The sequence below is a fragment of the Globicephala melas genome, chromosome 3, assembly GCF_963455315.2.
Source record: "Globicephala melas chromosome 3, mGloMel1.2, whole genome shotgun sequence".
In the NCBI taxonomy this organism is placed as follows: Eukaryota; Metazoa; Chordata; class Mammalia; order Artiodactyla; family Delphinidae; genus Globicephala; species Globicephala melas.
Genome location: NC_083316.1, coordinates 170,641,391 through 170,660,023, shown reverse-complemented (window position 1 = coordinate 170,660,023; position 18,633 = coordinate 170,641,391). Strand labels below are relative to the sequence as shown.

The following is an 18,633-nucleotide window of genomic DNA, read 5'->3' as shown; positions in this document are numbered from 1 at the left end:
GGTGCGCGCCGGGGCATAGCCACGCCCGCGCTCCGGGACCCCCACCCCTACCAGGCGAGGGGCTGCGGGCCACCCACCTTGCTCAGCGCGTGCACCGCGATGCCAGGGGCGGCGATGTCCCGAAGGTCGCGCTCCGCATCGTACTTGAGATCATTGGAGACGCTGAACCTGCGGGTGCGGGCCAGTAGGCTTCAGGAACCCCCTGCCCACCTGCCGGCCCACCCCATGCCCAGGGAGGGACAGCTCACCACAAGGCCTTCTTTCTGCCCCGCAGGTAGTTCTCCAGGATGATGCCGGCCACCGTGCGGCCCTTGCCCACGCCTGCGCCATCGCCGATAAGGAAGCCCGCGCGCTGCCCACCGGGGAGCAGGACCTCGTGTTGCTGCGGGAGAGGGGGAGGAGACGGGGGTCAGCGTGCGGCAGGGTCAGGGTGGGCACTGAGACCCCCTCACGCCGGACGCAGACCTGCCTGGAGACCCTGGGATCACCTGGCAGGCGTAGGTGATGGCCTCTAGCTGCAAGGCGGAAAGGGCTCCGCTGTCGGAGGAGGCCAGGGCGAGGGTGTAGGTGATGTCCGGCGGCGGAACGCTGGACAGAGTGCTGGTCTCCACCACGCGGTCTGGGTGCTGCTTCCCAAGCTTGGCTAGAGGGGCATGGGGTGGGAGGGGGAGGCAGGTCAGGGGCGTGGTCTGGACAGGGTTGGGGGCGTGGCCCATCGATGCAGAGCAGGAAGGCGGCTGACCTCTCCACTGCCCCCTCCGCCTATGTGCCGAGTGAGGAGCACAACCCCGATTACAGAACCGCCCCTCCGGAGCCCGCCCACAGCTCCCACACCTGCCTTGGCAGTTTAAGGGGCCCTGGGACCTTCAGGGACCCCGGGGATGGGCGCCCCTGGCCGGAGGACGCAGACCCCGTGAGGCTGTGCAGCCCGGTGGTCGCTGCTGGGGGTCTTTTCCCACAGCACACTCACACTTGGATGGCACGTAGTCGGCGTAGGTCTCCGCGTGGCCCAGCTCCTCTGCCTCATCCTCCTCAGCTTCGTCGTCCTCCTCGGGGTGACTCTGAGACTGAGGGCAAGGTGCTGTCATGCTGGGGACAGTACTGTCCCCTGCACCACGCCAGCCTCCCTGCCCGGATCAGGAGCCTGGTCCACCAGCCAGCCCAGTGACTTGGGGCAATAGGGAGAGGTCCCCCCTCCTAGCATGGTGCCTCCCTGGGACCTCAGTTTCCCCATCTGTATAATGGTCAGACCATGCTTCTAAGCCGGCCCAGGGCCCGCATACAGCAGGAGCCTGAGTGAGTGACCCTCCCTGGTCCCCAGGAGGGATGGGCAGGGGTAGGGAAGGGGCCTGGCTCACCTGGTAGCTGACGAGAAGTGGGGTGCTGGAGAGAGAGGACACAGGGTCCTCAAGGCCTGTAAATGGCCCGCTGGGCAGGAACAGCTGGAGGGGAGAGGCAGGGAGAGTAGGCATGAGACTGCAGGCCACAGGTGGGGAGGAAGTGCCTCTATGGGCCCCCCGGCCTCCAGGGGGGCTCGCCTTGTGGTCCTCAAGCCCCTCAGCTGGCCACTGGCCTCCTTCCTGTTGCCCGCCCACCTAGATTTGATAGATACATAAGTACTTGGGATACATAAAATACTAGATAAATAGATACTAGGAATGCGACGTACAACACGATAAATAGAATTTACACTGCTGTATGTTATATATGAAAGTTCTTAAAGTAAACCCTAGGGGTTCTCGGCACAAAGAAAAAATACGGTTTTTACTTCTTTAATTTTTTTTTTTTTTTTTTTTTTTTTTTTTTGGGCACACTGTGTGGCTTGTGGGATCTTAGTTCCCTGACCAGGGACTGAATTCACGCCCTCAGCAGTGAAAGTGCCGAGTCCTAACCACTGGACCGCCAGGGAATTCCCTCTATTTCTTTAATTCTGTATCTACATGAGACTATGGATGTTCACTGACTTGTCATCATTTCATGATGTATGCAAGTCAAATCACCATTCTGTATGTACACTTTAAACTTACTGCTGTCTGTCAATCACATCTCAATAAAACTGAAAGGAAAAAAAACACAAAGTTTTTTTGAAATGAAAATAAAATGGAAATGAGGCACAGGGAGGTCTGAAACCTACTCTCAATTCCCTCTCCCTTTTTTTTTTGAATTAACGAAAACAAACAAACAGCTGCAGACGCAGGTTCCTGGAAGGCTGACTCAGGTTCCCGCAGGCAGGGCTGGCCGCAGCAGCAGTGGGCGTGGCGTTTCAGCTGCCCGCCTGGGCCTCAGGTTCCCGGGAGGCTGGGAACCGGTAGGAGGGCCCTGGCGAGGCGAGGACGGGCCTGGGTCGCCTGCTGCACCTACTCTGGGCACTTCGTATCCCCCTGCCAGCCCCAGACTGGGCCCAGACGCTTCCCGAGGGCCCGGGGGTTTCATGGGCACTGAACCCGTCAGGGCATCTAGGCATATGCCCACCAGTGTCCACTAGTGTATGCCGGGCTCCCCGGAGCCCCTCTTCCCCCTGGGGAGCCCCTGCATCTTCTGGCCTACATGGGAGACATGAGCACCCTCGAGCCACACCCTCCTCTGTGTCTGTTCGGCCGAGGATGGGGCACACTGACCTTGTCGTGGGTGGAGGGGCCAGTGCTCACGTCCCAGATGGTGGGCACCTGGCTGAGGCTGTCGGCGGGCAGGAAGTCAGGTGTGTCTGCGATGTCTGAGAGGGAGTCCACGGACGAGGAGAAGATGGAGGCATTGGAGAGGTCATCGAGGTACGAGGAGTCCTGCAAGACAGGCCGGGTGAGGGCAGCTGTGAGGCCCAGCCACACAGTGGATGCTGCTCTGCCACAGAAAGGGGTGACGCACTGACACTCGCTACAGCGTGGATGGACCCTGAGAACACGACGCCCAGTGAGAGAAGCCAGACACAGAAGGACACACGGTGTGTGATTCCACTGATGGGAAACATCCAGAACAGGCAGATCCAAAGGGACAGAGGGGGTTCCTGGTTGTCAGGGACTGGGGAGGGTGTGGGGTGACTGCTGATGGGGACGGGGCTTCTCTTTGGGGCCATGAGAATGTTCTGGAACTAAACAGAGGTGATGGTTGCCCGACTCTGTGAATGCACTGGAAACACTGAATTATGCAATTCAAATGGGTCAGTTTTACAATATGTGAACTGTATCAATAAAGCTGTTTGAAAAGAAAAAAGGAAAAAGGCAAGTGGAGGTGAGAGAAACCAGACCCCACAGGCGCTGCGCTGGACTCTACTCAGAGGACACTGGGAGAAGGTGACGGACACCCCGTGCCTGCCCTGGCCCATCCCCATGGAAGAGGTGACACCGGTGTAGGGATGCCAGGACGCACGGACCGCCACAGCTTCAGGAGACATCTGCTGCTGTGGAGGCTGCAGTTTCTAAACCTAAATTTAAAGGGAATCGGGGGACTTCCCTGGTGGTCCAGTGGTAAACAATCCGCCTTCCAATGCAGGGGACGGGGATTCGATCCCTGGGTGGGGAACTGAGCCCGCACGCCACAACTACTGAGCTTGTGCGCCTTAACTAGAGAGCCCGCATGCCGCAAACTACAGAGCCCACGCGCCCTGGAGCCCGCACACCACAACTAGAGAGAGAAAACCAGCACATCACAACTAGAGAGAAGCCTGCGTGCCGCAACGAAGACCCAACGCAGCCAAAATAAATAAATAAAAATAAATAAACAAAGGGAATCAGGTGCAGCGCAGGGGGGTCCCATACCGGCCCCCCTCCCTCCCAGCCCTGGTCACAGGCATGGAGCTCCTGAGTGTGCCTGGCCTGTGCTGGACATGGGGACATGCAGAGACAGCCCCTTGGGGCTTCTGGTCCAGCGTCCCCTGCGGTGCCCGCTGGGTCACGGTGCCCACACCGCCTGCCACCTGGGGAGGGCAGTGCAGCACAGCTCCCCGTGCCCAGAGCTGGGGAAGGTGCAGGCCCCCCACCTCCCTCAGCCCCTCCAGGCTCAGATGCGGGGCAGCCCTCAGCCGAGCCCCCCAGGGAGGGAACCCCCCACCCCCTCCTGCCTGCCATGGGTGGAGCCAGGTGGGCTGTGGCCTCAACGTGCCCATCAACGGGAGCATTTCCCAAGCAGGGCAGGGGCCAAGGAGGAGGGAGAGCGGCCGTCTGGGAGCCCCCAGCCCCGTGTACTGTTCACACATCTCGGCCCATCAGGGCTGTTGGAAGGCCACGGCGGGGCGGGCTGGGACAGAGGGTGTGGTGTCCCACTAACCAGTGAGAGAAGGCCAGGAGGGTGGGCAGGGCTGACCAGTGGGGGTCTCGGGGCCCCAGGGGCTCAGATCAGTGGACTCTGGGGAGGAAGGGTGGGCCTGGGCCTAGGGTCCACCCGATGTGACCAGTTCGGGCCTGGAGGCCACAGCTGAGCTGGCTTCTGGGGGTGGAGGGCAGGTCTCCGCAGTCCCAGGTAACCGAGAACAGGCCCCTGATCTCAGCCAGTTCCCAGTCCTGCCCCACGACCCCTCAAGGGCCGTGTTTCTGGGGCTCCCCTCCGACTGATCTGCATGGGAATCAGGCCCCCATGCCCTGGGGTGCAGGGGCCTCCAGGCAACACTGTCCAGCTTCCCCAGGACCCCGTGCTCAGATGCTGGTGCGTGCACAGCCCCCAACAGGCAGGCTTGAGAGCACTGTGCGAAAAGGACAGCGGGCCTGGCAGGAAGGGGTGGGGCCCGCTCAGCTGGTATAAGGCTGGGGGCCCCCTGTGGACGCCTCCCACTGCCCAGGGTGCCCTGGCTCCGGCGGTTTGCAAGGAGGGCTGGTCCCACGGAAGGGGGGCAGACCCCAACCTCCCCCCACCGCCTGCAGCTGCAGGACCTGGCGACTGGGCAAGTCCAGGCGAGGAGATGGGGGCGTGGCAGACAGTGCCTAGCAGGACCAGCTCAGCAGCCTGGGAAGAAGCAAGAGGGGGATGCCAACCCCAGAGCAGGGAACAGGTGCTCCATGATGCTCCTTGGGGCACGCTGCACCCCCATGCGAGAGCCCGGCGACTCAACAGGCCAGAGCATCCATCTCGGGGGACACTGAGGCGGCGGCAGTGGGTCTGGCTCTGCTGCCCCTGAGGCCTGCTCCCTACCCCACCCCCGGTCAGCTGGGATCAGAGGTGGCACATCCCGAGTCTGGTGGACAATGCCAGGGAAGGGTGGGCTGCAGAAGCTGGCCGCCCGGACCCCATGAAGTGACATGGGGTAGTGACCCCCAGAGACTCCGAAGGCTGGCTGGGGTGGGGTCCGCGTACAGTCGGGGAAAGCTGTCTTTGCTAAAGTCCCTCTGGGACCAGCGTGGCCCTCCCAGCGAGCGCCGCCGAGCCTGGTCAGGGTGACGATGACCCTGGAGCCCTGAGAGGTGGGCCTGCTTCCCAAAGGTGAAACAGTCACTGGGCAGTGGGCAGGGAGCTGGGCGGGACCTCAGGGGCCAGCCCCGAAGATGGCAGAGGCAGGGGCTGAAAGGGGCGCTCGGGGGCCACCCTGTGTGAGGGCTGAGCACAGAGACCCTTCCCAGGAGGACAGCGTGCAGGTGAAGAAGCCCCCCGTGGAGGAGCCAGGAGGTCAGGTCAAGTTCAGCAGCAGAGACCCCTGGGGTGATGGTTGGGAAGGGCACCTCCCCTCTGAGTTCTCCCCCGGGGAACCCATGGCCCCAGTGCAACCATGAGAAAACACCAGACAAACTCAAACTGGGGACGTCCTTCAGGAGTCCCAGGCCGGGCTCCCCACGACTGCCCAGGGCCCCAGCCCACCCCAGGAGAGCGGGCGACACCGGCACAGCCTGGGGGTCCTGGTGCCACAGTGTTACTGGGGCAGAGGCGACGTGGGGAAGCGTGGACTCTGGGGCCCTGAGGACAACGTATGAACACGGGCCCATCAGCTGGGACGTGGGCGGTGCCAAGGGGCTGGTCGTGGGCACACAGGGTCCCTCTGAACTGATTCACAGTCTCTCTGTAAATCTAAAACTGCTCTAAAAAATATAATTTATTAAGAAAGTGGGTGCTCTCTCCCCAGTCTGTGGACACCGTCTCCACCAGATGCCCTGATGGGCAGCTGGCATCGTCTGGGGGCCCCTGGATCCTTGGGGGCAAAGGGAGGTGGGCCTCACTTGGGTCCCCAGGGGGTGGGGGTGGGGCTCCCGAGGTCCCTCCCCCTCCCCACCGTGGAGGGCGGGTGGCTGGATGGAAGTGAGAGTGGACCCCCCTGGTGGGCTGCCTGCCAGTGTTGGGACCTGACTCCCAGCAGCCACAGGAGACCTCCAAGATGACCCAAACCCAGAATCACCTTCCCTGGGTCCCCAGGGGCCCAGTCAGGGCAGGGCCGCAGCTCCCAGGCCCTCACCAGAGCCCCCAACCCGGCAGCCTGTGTCCACCCGTCCCCGGGCTCACCTCCCGACCTGCGTCCCCACCTGGAACTCCTCCGGGATCCCAGGCCCCCCTGCCCCCGCTCTTCCCACTGCAGGCCCCAATGCGGGGGAGCTGGCTGGTTACCCCGACAGTTCTGGGGGGCCAGGAGGGCACAGGGTTGCCCACTGTGCTTACTGCCTCTCAGCATGTCGGGGACCCTGGACCAGCGAGGAGCTGCCCATGCAGTGACCCCCCCCCACCTCATCTCTGCCACCGCCCAGCAGGCTGGGACAGGATGGCCCCCAGACTGGACCCGGCTCTGGGTCTGCTCAGCACCCCCTCCCAGCCAGGAAAGTGACCCCAGAAACATTCTTCGGACACAGGTCCTCTCACTGGTCCTGGGCAGGGGCCCTGAGGAGGGACAGCGGGACAGAGAGACGGAGGGATGGGGACCGAGCCTGCCTGTCCAATCAGAGCCCGTCTCAAACCATGCCCCACAGAGCCACTGCCACCATCCCAGGACACGGAGTGCCCACAAGACTCCAGGTGGGACGGCTTCAGCCCCCTGCAGCCCCCTGCCCTCCTTGGCTGTCCCCACATTCCACGTGGCTCTGCTCGGAAAACTCCAGCGGGGTCATCCTCGCTGCCAAAAACAGACAGACGGAGCAGGCTGGGGGAGCCCTCCCCCCCGCCCCCAGCCCGGCTGTTCCGGGCGGTTCCCACGGGCCCTCCCAGCCCGGCCCCCCTCGCAAGGCAGGAGCCCAGGGTTACCTTGCCGAGGGCTGCAAACTGCAGCCAGAAGCGCAGCTGGGACATGGTGGCCGCCGGGTCCCGAGGAAGCGGTGGGAGCAGCTGCCTCATGACCACGGGCGGCTCAGCCCGCCGGCCCTCAGCCCTCAGCCCGCCCGGCCGCATTTGCATGTTGGTTTAGTCACCGCCTGCGCCTACTTCCCCTAAGGCCGGCTGACTTTCAGGAAATGATGCCTGCCTGGTAAGTCAGGACGATTACTGGCAAAGCGCGGAGAATTACTGAACGGGGCGGAATCTACCACAGACGGCTGTCAACAACGCCCGCGGGCTGCCACTGGCTCGCCCCCTGCCTGCCCCGGGCGCTCTCCTGGCCCCGGCCTCAGTTTCCCCCAGACCACTGTCCCCCCAGAGCATGTGCCCAGCTGGGCCTGGCAGGGACCACGGCTGTCCCTGGGATGCCCACAGCAGTGACTCGAGGTTCAGAGGCCCCTGCATCGCAGGGAGGAAACCTAGGCTGGCTGCCCCTTCCGTGCCCCCCACGCCCTCCTGGGCCTGCCCTCAGCTCCTCAGCCTGGACCTTCACTGTCCCAGAGCCCGCCTCCAGTGCCTCACAGGGCCCGCCCCAGGGCCTTTGCCTGTGCTGTGGCCACACCTGGAGGGCCGTCCCCATGGGGCCCCAGGCCCCGCCCTGCTCTCCCTCCTCCAGCCTTGGCAAGCGGCCTGGCTGTGCCCAAAACGCTGCTCTTCCCTGTTGCGTCAGCCCCTGCAACCCGCAGCCCAGAACAGAGGGCAGGACGCAGACAGGGCCAGTGGCGGGGGGCACAAAGCCCTGAGGCCTGGTGCCCGTCCTGCTTGTTTCTTTCCATCACCCCCATTCCAGGACGGTTCTGTGCGGATCCACGGCCGAGAGGAGCAAGCGGGCCCATGGGCCTCCCTGCGGTTGCCCAGCACCCCAGAGCTCTGACTGGGGAGGGTCCCTGGGGTCAGGGAGACCTCGGCCCAATGCTGCAGCCCTCACCTGTCTCCAGCCCACAGCCGGCAGAGGAAGTGGGGGGAACATGGCCAGCGGCCACTGCCGCAGGTGAGGAATGTATACAAATGGCAACAAGGGGAAGAAGGACACTCAAACTGTCAGGCAACGGGGAAATGCAACCCGAAACCAGCGGGACACACTTCACACCCGCCCGGACGGCTGGACCCACAAAGCCAGCAGGGACCAGTGTGGGGAGGAGCTGGAGAAATCAGAGCCCCTACACGGCCGGTGGGGGCGCGAAACGGGGCAGCATCCTCGGAAAACAGTCATAGTCACCCCATGACCCTGATTCCACTGCCAGGTGCCCACCAGAGGCAATGGAGACGCACGTCCACAGCAGCCAAAGGTGGACACAACCTAAGTGTCCACCAGCGGATGACGGACAAACACCACATGGTCCCTCCACACACAGGAGCATCACTCGGCCACGTAAAGGGGTGAAGCCTCGACACTCACTACAACGTGGATGGACCCTGAGAACACGATGCTCAGTGAGAGAAGCCAGACACAGAAGGACCCACGTTGTGTGATTCCACTGGTGGGAAATGTCCAGAACAGGCAGATCCATAGAGACAGGGAGTGGGTTCCTGGCTGTCAGGGGCTGGGAAGGAGGTGAGGGAGTGACCGCTGATGGGGATGGGGCTTCCTTTTGGGGTGATGGAACGTTCTAGAATTACATAAAGGTGGTGGTTGTAAAACCCTGTGAATACACATTAGAAGGATGAATTTTAAGGTGTGTGATTTTGTCTCAATTTTAAAAAGACTTACTAGGAAACGGACTTGAAAAGAAAACCCACAAAGAACAAGCACAAACTTTTTGTGATTGGGTTTCAGCAGCAGGAAACTGGTCAGGTTGCCAGCAGTTTCTAAACTCGGACTCTCTGCCCCCTGTATCTCATCACCAGATGGCTGGTCGGCCGTCTGGCCGGCGCGTCCGATCCGTGGGGCTGCCCGGCCAACAGGACGCTCGCTGGTCCCTAGGCTGCCCCCGGGCTGGCCACAGAGGGGTGGGCGCGGCCCATGTCGGGACCTCCTTTGGAAATGGGGTCACTGCAGATGTAGTCGGCTAAGATGTGGTCGCACTGGAGCAGGGCGGGCCCTAAGCCGACGGCCGGTGCCCTTACAAGAGGGAGGTCTGGACACAGACAGAGAGGAGAAGACCACGTGGAGACGGAGGAAGAGGTGGGGTGACACAGCCACAAGCCCAGGACGCCTGGGGCCCCAGGAGCTGTGAGAAGCATGATGGACCCTCCCCTGGAGCCTGCGGAGGGAGTGCGGACCCCAGGACGGGGGACCTTGGCCGTGGCCCCGCGTGACCCAGGGGCTTCCCATGGGAAGCGGCCCCCCACCGCGCCCTGTCAGCGCCAGAAATCGCCAGGAGCCTGCTGGCGGGGTAGGCCAAGCCTCTGACCCTGTGGAAATCTGTTCGCGGAGCAGAGGATGTCGCCGACCCCTCTCCGTGTGGGGAGCTGCCCAGAGTTTGCAAAGCACTTTTCTGAGCTGTGACCTCATCCTGCTTCCCAGAAGCTGGGGCTGGCAGACAGAAAGTGTCCTTATCGGGCGGACGCGGGGCCCACCTGAGATGCCTGGAGGGACCCTCAGGGCGCACGCCTGCCCTGCCAACTGCGACTGCGTGAGGGGGTCTCAGCTCACCAAAAAGAGCCCTCCCCCTCCCCGGGGCCCGGCTGAGACGTGAGGGTCCAGGGGGCCTTGGGAGGAGGGGTCAGGGCAGCACCTGATCCCGGGGGCTGCAGCGGGGCTCGGCACTGGGGGGCAGTGAAGGAGGGCGGGGCAGCCACTCCTGCAGCCAGGACCCCAGAGAAACCAGGGTGGGGAGAACCCAGGGGAAGGCCTGGAGGGGCAGGGGCAGCAAGAGCTGGAGGCACAACGCCTCGGGGGGCATTTGGAAGGCTGGGCACCCCCCAACCCCGACTCCAACAAGGCCCCAAACAGCCCTCCTAGCGAGAGTCAGCCACACCTGGAACACACGCTCACACTGAAGTCTACACGCACGTCCACACCAGCATGATTTACGGCAGTCGAGAGGTGGAAACGACCCAAATGTCCATCGATGGACAAACACATACACACACGTGTCCCCCAACACACGGGGACGTCCCTCAGCCACGTAAAGGGGTGAAGCACGGACACTCGCTGCAACGTGGACGGACCCTGAGAACACGATGCTCAGTGAGAGAAGCCAGACACAAGCACACACGGTGTGCGATTCCACTGACGGGAAACGTCCAGAACAGGCAGCTCCACAGACACAGAGAGGGGGCTTGTGGTGTCGGGATGGAGGAGGGGGAAGGGTGACTGCTAAGGGGGATGGGGTTTCTTTTGGGGGATGGAAGGTTCTGGACTTTGGACAAAGGTGATGTCTGCACAACACTGTGAATGCACAAAAGCTGCTGAACCGTATGAAATGCAAGTCACATTCCAATTAAGAAATAAAAGCCACACGTCCACACCCCCCAACACGTACCATACCCTGCAGTGGGAGACCCCAGGTGGGGCCCCTCAAGGTGTAAGGGGTATAAGGGCCTGAGCAACTCTGTGTCAACCTGAGGGCGGGAAGGACAGTGCACAGTGGGGGGACCCAGAGGAAGCTGCCTCACCAGGGGTCAAGGTCAACCCATCAGCAACGAAACGCATCGACAAGGCCTTGAAGACAACGTGCCGTGTTTGTGGGCCTCCTGCCAGGGACGCAGACCCCCTCCCAGTGTGGGGCACCCTACAGACACCTGGCCGGTTCTTTCGGCGCCTCAGCACACCCATGGGTGTACATGGGTGTGGTCACCAGTGTTGCACCAGGGCTAATTTCTGCCCTGTGACACTGGTCTCAGCTACGTAAGATGCCATGTGTAATGTGTAGGCAAGAGCGTCAGAGCTGAAATTTTCAGGTAATCCCTGGGGGCACTTCCCCTCCCACACTTGGAACCCAGGGCCCTGGCTCTGGGGGCTCAATGGGTGCCAGGTCTGATGGCCAGGACTGTCCAGTGAAGCAGAGCTGCCCCAGAGCAGGGACCGGACTGGCTTCCCGCTTTCCCCAGGGTAGAGTCCCTCTGGCTAGAGATCCTTCCCAGGTACCTGGGAAATGGGGACCCCACACAGAGGCTGGCTCGACCCTCACCAAAGGTCCTGGCCTGGGCTGGCTCATGTGCAGCCCCCAGGGAACTGCTCCCGGCCCAAAACGGAAGTCGGGGAGAAGCTTTCTCCTGCTAGGCAGCAAGAGTCACACAACCCATCTCCTTTCTCTTTTTGCTTTGGCTGCTAGGAAACTCAGGGCTCAAGTTTAGTAACCAGGAGGTGTGTTAAGGCCTGTGGGCTTCTATTCACTTCCTGCCCCCAGCCCAGGTCTGGATTCCCCATTCCAACTCCTTTTAATGTACAAACAGGAGTGAACGCTTCAACGGTGTGCCATGGGCCTCATGAAGGCTTCACATGGTGAAGCGGCTTAAAACAACACACGTTTATTACTTTATGGTTCTGGAGGTCAGAAGTCTGAGATGGGTTGTCAGAGTCGGTTCCTACCAGAGGCTCCAGGGCAGCAGCGGTTCCCACCTTTTCCAGCTTCTAGAGGCGCCGCATCCCTGGCTCGCGGCCCCTCCTGCATCCTCACAGCCAGCAGCGCAGCATCTCCCGTCTCTCTCTGACTCTGACCCTCCCGCCTCCCTCTCATAAAGACCTTGTGGACTTCTGTGGTGGCGCAGTGGTTAAGAATCCGCCTGCCAATGCAGGGGACACGGGTTCAAGCCCTGGTCCGGGAAGATCCCACATGCTGCGGAGCAACTAAGCCTGTGCACCACAGCTACTGAGCCTGCACTCTAGAGCCCATGAGCCACAACTACTGAGCCCACATGCCACAACTACTGAAGCCCGCGCACCTAGAGCCCGTGCTCTGCAAAAAGAGAAGCCACCGCAATGAGAAGCCTGCGCACCGCAACGAAGAGTAGCTCCCACTTGCCGCAGCTAGAGAAAGCCTACGCGCAGCAACGAAGACCCAACGCAGCCAAACGTACATTAATTAATTGAAAAAAATATATATATATTAAAAAAAAAAAAGACCCTGTGATGACACTGGGCCCCCCAGGGAATCCAGGGTCACCCCCATCTCAGGGGCCTTAATTTAATCCCACCTGCAAAGTCACCTCTGCCCCGTGAGGCAACAGATCCACAGGTCCCGGGACCAGGACAGGGGCGTCTTTGGGGCTGTCCCTGTGCCGGCCCCCGTGCGACGTCACTCAGTCTGAACCAGGAGCAGAGGTGGCTGTGGTGGACCCACCGGGCCAGGGCTGAGCTGGGAAGGGCCTTGAATGCCAGGCTCGCTCTGGACTCCATCCTGGCTTGGCGCACAGGCCCAGGGTCCCGGGGGAGGTGGAGGAGGCTGACCACTAGGCCTCAGACCCTCAGCCTGGCTGAACTGTGGTCTCACATCTGTCTGACCCCATGGTTGGCAGTGAGGTGAGATTGCGTTTGAAGAAGGTTTCGCTGCTCTAAAGGGAGATCTGGGTCCAAGTCGCCCCCAGCAAGGGCAGCTGGAGAGAGGGTGGGCTGCGGCCGCTCTCAGCGAGCATCTGTCAGGTGGATGAGCAACCTCCAACACAGGGCGCGCTTCCCCACCTGCAGCAAGGAGCGGACGCGGCGCCCCGGGGGCTGCTGGGCTCGGAAGCCGCGTGGATCCCTCGCAGAGCTGGGGCAGCAGCGGGAGCGGGCGAGTGGGGGGCGGAGCGAGGCCAGGCGGGTGGCCGCAGGGGCCGGGACACCCCCAAAGGCTTCATCCACCCAGCAGGGACGCCCCAGCAGGGGACCAAGTCTGGACGCAGAGCGGTGCCCAGGAGGCCCGTCAGCCGCCAGCCCGCAGATGAGCCAGAGACATGGGGCCGTAGTGGGTGGGGAGAAGGTCCTGGGCCATCGGCCGGGCGCCCTGGATGCTGAACCCACTGGCCCTTCCTCTCCTGGAGGCCAAGGGTCTCCTCACGGGCTGGTGGCGGGCAGAGGAAACCACGTATGCCTCTGTAAAGGCAGGGAGGCTGCGTCCACGGGCCTCCTGTTCCTGCCCCACGGCCCTCGCCCTCACCCTGGGGTACTTGGGGCTCCCAAGGGGCAGGCTCTGCTCCCGTCGCCACGAGGCCCAGCCGTGTTGTTTCCTGGGTGGCCACAGAGGGTCACTGACAGGGCAGCTCAGGGCAGACGTCCAGGGTACGGTGTGGCAGGGCTGTGCCCCCCAGGCTCCGGGTACCCCCACCTCCCCAGCGCCTGAGCTCCACCTCCCTGGCCACGTGCCTGCCCCCGAGCCCGGCCCCCGCAGCTGTATCTCCACAGGGACCCCAGAGGGTTTAGGGCCACCCTAACTGGGAGGACCTCAGCTCCGTCTACCTAATCACACCCGCAAACACCTGACTGCCAAGTAGGGTCTTGTCCTGAGGTCTCGGGAGGACCTGGATTTGGGGGGATGCTGTCACCGCAGCACACAACCTTCGGTCCAGTTCTCTGCCCGGCCCTGCTGCTGCCCCAGTGAGTGTGGGCCGGTCTGAACGGCCCTGGCCTTGGTCCAAGTGAGTCCAGCAGGTCTGCACCGGCCCGTGTGTGCCGTGGCCTCCCTCGGCCTGTTACCTGGTGGGGCCCATGAGCCCCTACTTTACAGAAGGAAACTGAGGCTCAGGGGAGCTGAGCACCTGACACCCCACTCCCTGGCGGGCCCACGTGGATGCTTCCCTAACTGAGCGCCGAGGCAGCCCAGACCCAGAGGCCAGCACGGAAGCTGCCAACAGTTTCAGCTTCCCAAGGGAAACTCGGCGCCACCTGGCCCCTGTTGGGGTCACCCCACGACACTGCTGGGCTCCTTCCCGCAAACCCCCTCTGAGGCTCTCAGGTTCGACAGCTGCCGTGCGGGACAGAGGTGTGGGACCCACTTGTGAACCCCGTGGACAAGGCTACAAGGCAGGGTCCGCCTGACTCCCTGGGGGCTGAGCTGCCTGGCGTCCCCCAAAAGATCGAGGTCAGACGTCCTCCCTTCCTCCAACTCGAGGGGCTCACGTTCGTCAAGCGGCTACCGTTTCGGGGACATAAATGCTCACTATGCTGTTTCGACCTGATGGGGCGTCACTCTGGCCTGGGGGGGCGCCGGGAACGTGGACCCCGCCAAGGCGCTAGGGCACCCAGATGGAGCAAGTGGGCGAGGAAATCGGACGCTCGAGATGTGGCCCCATAACCCGCAGACGAGCAGAAGCGCAGCTGGGCCCCCAGCCTCGGTTTCGTGACCTCCAACCCGGCACCCCCGTCTGCTGCGGGGAAGTCACACCAGCCCGTCCCCCAAACAAGCCCAGTCCCCCAGCATTGACACCCCACGCGGGGCACAGCCCAGCCGAGGTCTCCTACCTGAGGAAAGTCGCTGCTCTTTGGCGGGAAGCTGGGGGTGGCGGCTGCAGGCCCATAGCTGGTGTCCACGCAGGGCTGGCCCACAATGAAGGAGGAGTTCATGAACTGGCTGGAGGCGGAGAAGGAAGCTGAGCCAGCAGGCGTGATGGGGGTGCTGCCTGCCCACCCCAGGTGCAGGACAGGCCAGCAGGAACAACTCCGGTGCCTCAGAAACTCTGCTCAGGAGGGGCCCACGCACCCATGTCTCGGGACATGGCGCCCCAGAAGAACCTCGAGGCTCTGGCTACATGTGCTTCCGTGCCCTTTGCATGGGCCATTCCTTGGCCTGGTACCAGGCGTGCTCTCTTGGCAAACTCCTACTTACCCTTCAAAACCCAGCTTGCTGATGCCCTCCATGGGGAAGCTGTCCTCCCAGCTCCTTTCACCCCTGAAGTTTCTCACCACCACCTGGTGTGCCCCCCACAGTATAGCCCTTCCTGGCCCCCTCGTCCCCACTACCTCTGCCCTCTTCCCTGGAGAGTTCTCGCTAGACAGACCACAGCAGGTCAGTCTCAGCTCTCCCCATGTGGCCAGGGCCGGGCCCACAGCCCCCGTGGCTGAGAGCTCTAGTTTTCTTTAGCCCATGACTGCGGGATGAGGAGGCATAGCGAAGCCCCTGTGAGGGGGGACCCCCCAGCAGGACACAGTGGGGCTGGGCACTTACTGGCTCTCGCTGGAGAAGGCTGGGTATGGCGTGGGCGAGAAGCTGCTCCACCAGGGATAATGCAGCATGGCATTCTGAGACAGAGTGGCAGGCGTCAGGGGAGAGGACAGGAGGGCAGGGTCCCTGGCCCTCCTCCCCCCCATCCCCCCCCCACTACTGCACTGCCCTGGGGCAGGCTCCAGAGAGCACTGAGCCCGCCTGCCCAGGAGCTTCCCCGTGTGCACAGAAGAACCCACCCAGAGGGCTGTGGTGAAGAGGAAGGCTTTGGTCAGTACACAAGCAGGTCTGGGGACCAGCCGGGGAGGGGATGGCGGGCATGGCTGTGACTCTGGACTGGCAGGGCCCCCAGAATCCCTGCAGGGCCTGGGGAGCCCAGGCTGGACGCCTGCATTCTAGAAAGTGGAGGAGGGGACCCTGTGTAAAGCAAGACAGTAAGAGTCCCTCGTGAGCCAGCACCCATAAGCGAGACGCGCAGCCTGCCAGCGGGTGGGTGGGGGAGAGGGGCAGGGGACTTCTCAGAGGGGCGGGGGCTGAGGTCAGGGTGAAGGGCTCCCACCAGCACCGTGGACGGCCCTGTCCCAGCCAGACTCTCGCAGCCCAACCACTCCAGGCAGGTCTGAAGCCCAGCCTTCTCAGAGCTCCCAGAGGCCAAGCCCGTGTGGCCCAAGAGTGAGGCACAGGCAGGGGTTCTGGAGAACCTGCTTTAGGAAACACCAGGGGGAGGGAGGATGGCTGGAAGGTGAGCCTGAAGTCAGAAGGGGCAGCATGTGCCAGGACTGGCTTGAGGGGTAGGGCTGTGGACACTCACACCCTCTGTAGAATCGGGGTGCTGCGTCCCTGCCCTAAACGGGCCGCTGGCCACGTGAAGCTCCATCAGGGAGGCCCGCTGGCTGCAGCTGCCGTGCCCACTTGTGCCAGCCCTGGCCACACAAGGCCCACGCCTCGGGACTCACTGACCTAGTACCAGCCCAGAACCAGCCTGCGGGGCCGGGACCACCCCTCTCTACCAAGGGGATTGCCAGCCCCACTTTCCATCACTGTGCCCCCAGCCCTGGGCTGTCCACAGGGCCCCGCCTGCTTCCCCACGGTCCAGCTCAGAGAAGAGGCATGAAGGAGATGTGGTGAGATGGTATCAACTGGTAGAGGCCCCTTGGCCTCCAAACTAGAGGCCAGTCCAGGATGTAGTTTGGGCCCAGAAGGGGGCAGCCAGGGAGAAGGGGTCCAAGGGGCCCCTTGCTCACCAACCTTCTCCACCTGCACCCAGACTGGGCCTGGGGCGGTCCCTGTGGAGCTCCCAGACCAGGGGACCCCCAGGTCCTTGAGGAGTTTGAGGCCTCAAGCTGGGGAGGCCTCAGGCTGGGGAGGGTCCCTTATGACTTTGTCTACCCAGCCCCCCAACCTCCTCCCCCAGCACGTTGCTCTGGCAAGGCTGCCAACCAAGGACATCCAGCCCCATCTCACAGGGGTGGTACAGCATGGCCAGCCAATCAGAGCCTTCCTCGGGATTTTACACTTGCAGCCAGAGGGGTGACTCCACCTTCAGAGGGCAGGCCTGTGGGACCACATTGGTCCAAAGATGGGCCCTTACCCCAGCTAGCCAATCAGAGCCTGCCTGGAGACAGAGAGGCTGGCCCTCTTCTGGGAAGGAGCAGGCCCTGGGAGATTAGCCAGAAGCTTACTAGGCCATGTGCAAACTGATGAAGGAAGATGACATTCCTGCTAGGGCAGCAAGGGCGGCAGATAACATAGGGCTGCCAGATAAAAAACAGGAATTGGAATTTCTGATAAACAAAAGATAATTTTTAGTGTAAATACTGTATGGAACACCCACATACTAAAATTTTATTTGTGTTTATGTGAAACTTAAATTTCACCAGGCTCTGTATTTTTATTTGCTAAATCTGGCCACCTTAGGGACACTGACAGTCCTGGGGGCATGTTCCTGCCAGGCAGTCCTGGGCCAGCTCCACTCCCTGCCTGCTCCACCCTGGGATCCTCCTTACAAGCTTGGTTCGGCCAGGACACATGAGAGAAGTAAGGAGCACAGTGCCAACACTGATGCCCCCAGCCTACACAGGCTGCCCGGGCTTCTGGTCACTCTTGGGCCAGGCCCAGTGTGGTCTGAGGGGCAACCCCCACATTCGGTGGCCCAAGAGGAACAGGCTCTGTGCACAGCCTGAGCCCTGGAGGGCACTGGGGAGCCTGCCCTGCTGGCTCTGACTGCCCGGAGTGGGGCTCGGAGCCAAGGTCGGGCTCCATGCGGCACCTCCCTTGTAAAAGGGAGTATCTGAGCCCCTCTGGTCCACACGGGCTGTCCAGACAGAGCTCATGTGCTGGCCCTCAGTCAGCTTCCTGGGTCAACACCACGGGACGTGGCAGGAGCCCATTCCCTGTGGAACAGCTCCATCCTCTGCAAACCCGCCCAAGCTGGGGCTCGCTCTGACCCAGGAATTCTATTCCAGAAACACACCCCCAGGGACTCATCCAGGAGGGGGGAGGAAAATGCAGTGGCGCTATTTATAGCAGCAGAAAAAACTGGAGTCACCCCAAAGGCCCAACAACAGGAAAATAATTAGGCAAATGATGGGATGCTGAGGAGAAGGAACCCTGAGGCGTTATAAGAATGACAGGCGCGGGCTTCCCTGGTGGTGCAGTGGTTGAGAGTCCACCTGCCGATGCAGGGGACGCGGGTTCGTGCCCCAGTCCGGGAAGATCCCACATGCTGTGGAGCGGCTGGGCCCGTGAGCCATGGCCGCTGAGCCTGCACGTCCAGAGCCTGTGCTCTGCAACGCAAGAGGCCACAGCAGTGAGAGGCCCGCGTATCGCAAAAAAAAAAAAAACAAAGACAAGAATGACAGGCGCGTGCTCCGAGCCTGCAGAACAGGGCGACATAGCACCCAAGGAAGGAGCACGCTTTGTGCCGCGTGTGGGATGGCACCGGGGCATCCGAGAGCCTCAGGGTGGGCGCGGGCGGCCAGAGGCTTGGAGGGAGGTGGGGGCTGAGGAGGGCAGGGGCCCCGTGGGTACAGCTGGCCTGGCACACGTGTGCCCGGGGCCCTGGCAGGAGGCTCTGGCCATCAGCCGAGGCTTGGAAGCTGCGGGTGGGTCTGCAGCTGTGACCCGTTTTTGCTCCCTCCCTGCCGACTGGCAAGGCCCGCTCAATGTGGCTTGGCACTGTGCTCTGCCCTGTTAGGGTGCCTTGTGGGCACAGCCAGGCACGGAGTGAGTCCTGGGTTCGCGCGCACCTCCCAGCCCCATCTGATGCTACACTCTGGGGTCTGGGATGCCTCATGACAGCTCTGGACCCTCAACTTGGAGCTCCACTTGGGTCCCGAGGCCCAGGGCCCGGCTTCTCCCAACCCCAAGCTGGATCCTTGCTCTCTCTCCCCACGCA

General features: G+C 62.4%; 1 protein-coding gene across 3 annotated transcripts in view; it reads right to left on the bottom strand.

Moving 5' to 3' along the window:
* The window catches only part of SBNO2 (strawberry notch homolog 2), a 43,926-nt gene that overhangs the window by 11,470 nt on the left and 13,823 nt on the right, over positions 1 to 18,633 (bottom strand). For all 3 annotated transcript variants that reach the window (XM_070045361.1, XM_070045362.1, XM_070045363.1), the window contains exons 3-10: positions 15,240 to 15,313; positions 14,537 to 14,645; positions 2,619 to 2,780; positions 1,359 to 1,442; positions 971 to 1,067; positions 489 to 643; positions 249 to 382; positions 78 to 168 (exon numbers count right to left, since the gene is read on the bottom strand). In XM_070045361.1, coding sequence (XP_069901462.1) covers positions 78 to 168; positions 249 to 382; positions 489 to 643; positions 971 to 1,067; positions 1,359 to 1,442; positions 2,619 to 2,780; positions 14,537 to 14,645; positions 15,240 to 15,313 — 906 coding nt within the window. The remainder of the gene's footprint in view (positions 1 to 77; positions 169 to 248; positions 383 to 488; positions 644 to 970; positions 1,068 to 1,358; positions 1,443 to 2,618; positions 2,781 to 14,536; positions 14,646 to 15,239; positions 15,314 to 18,633) is intronic.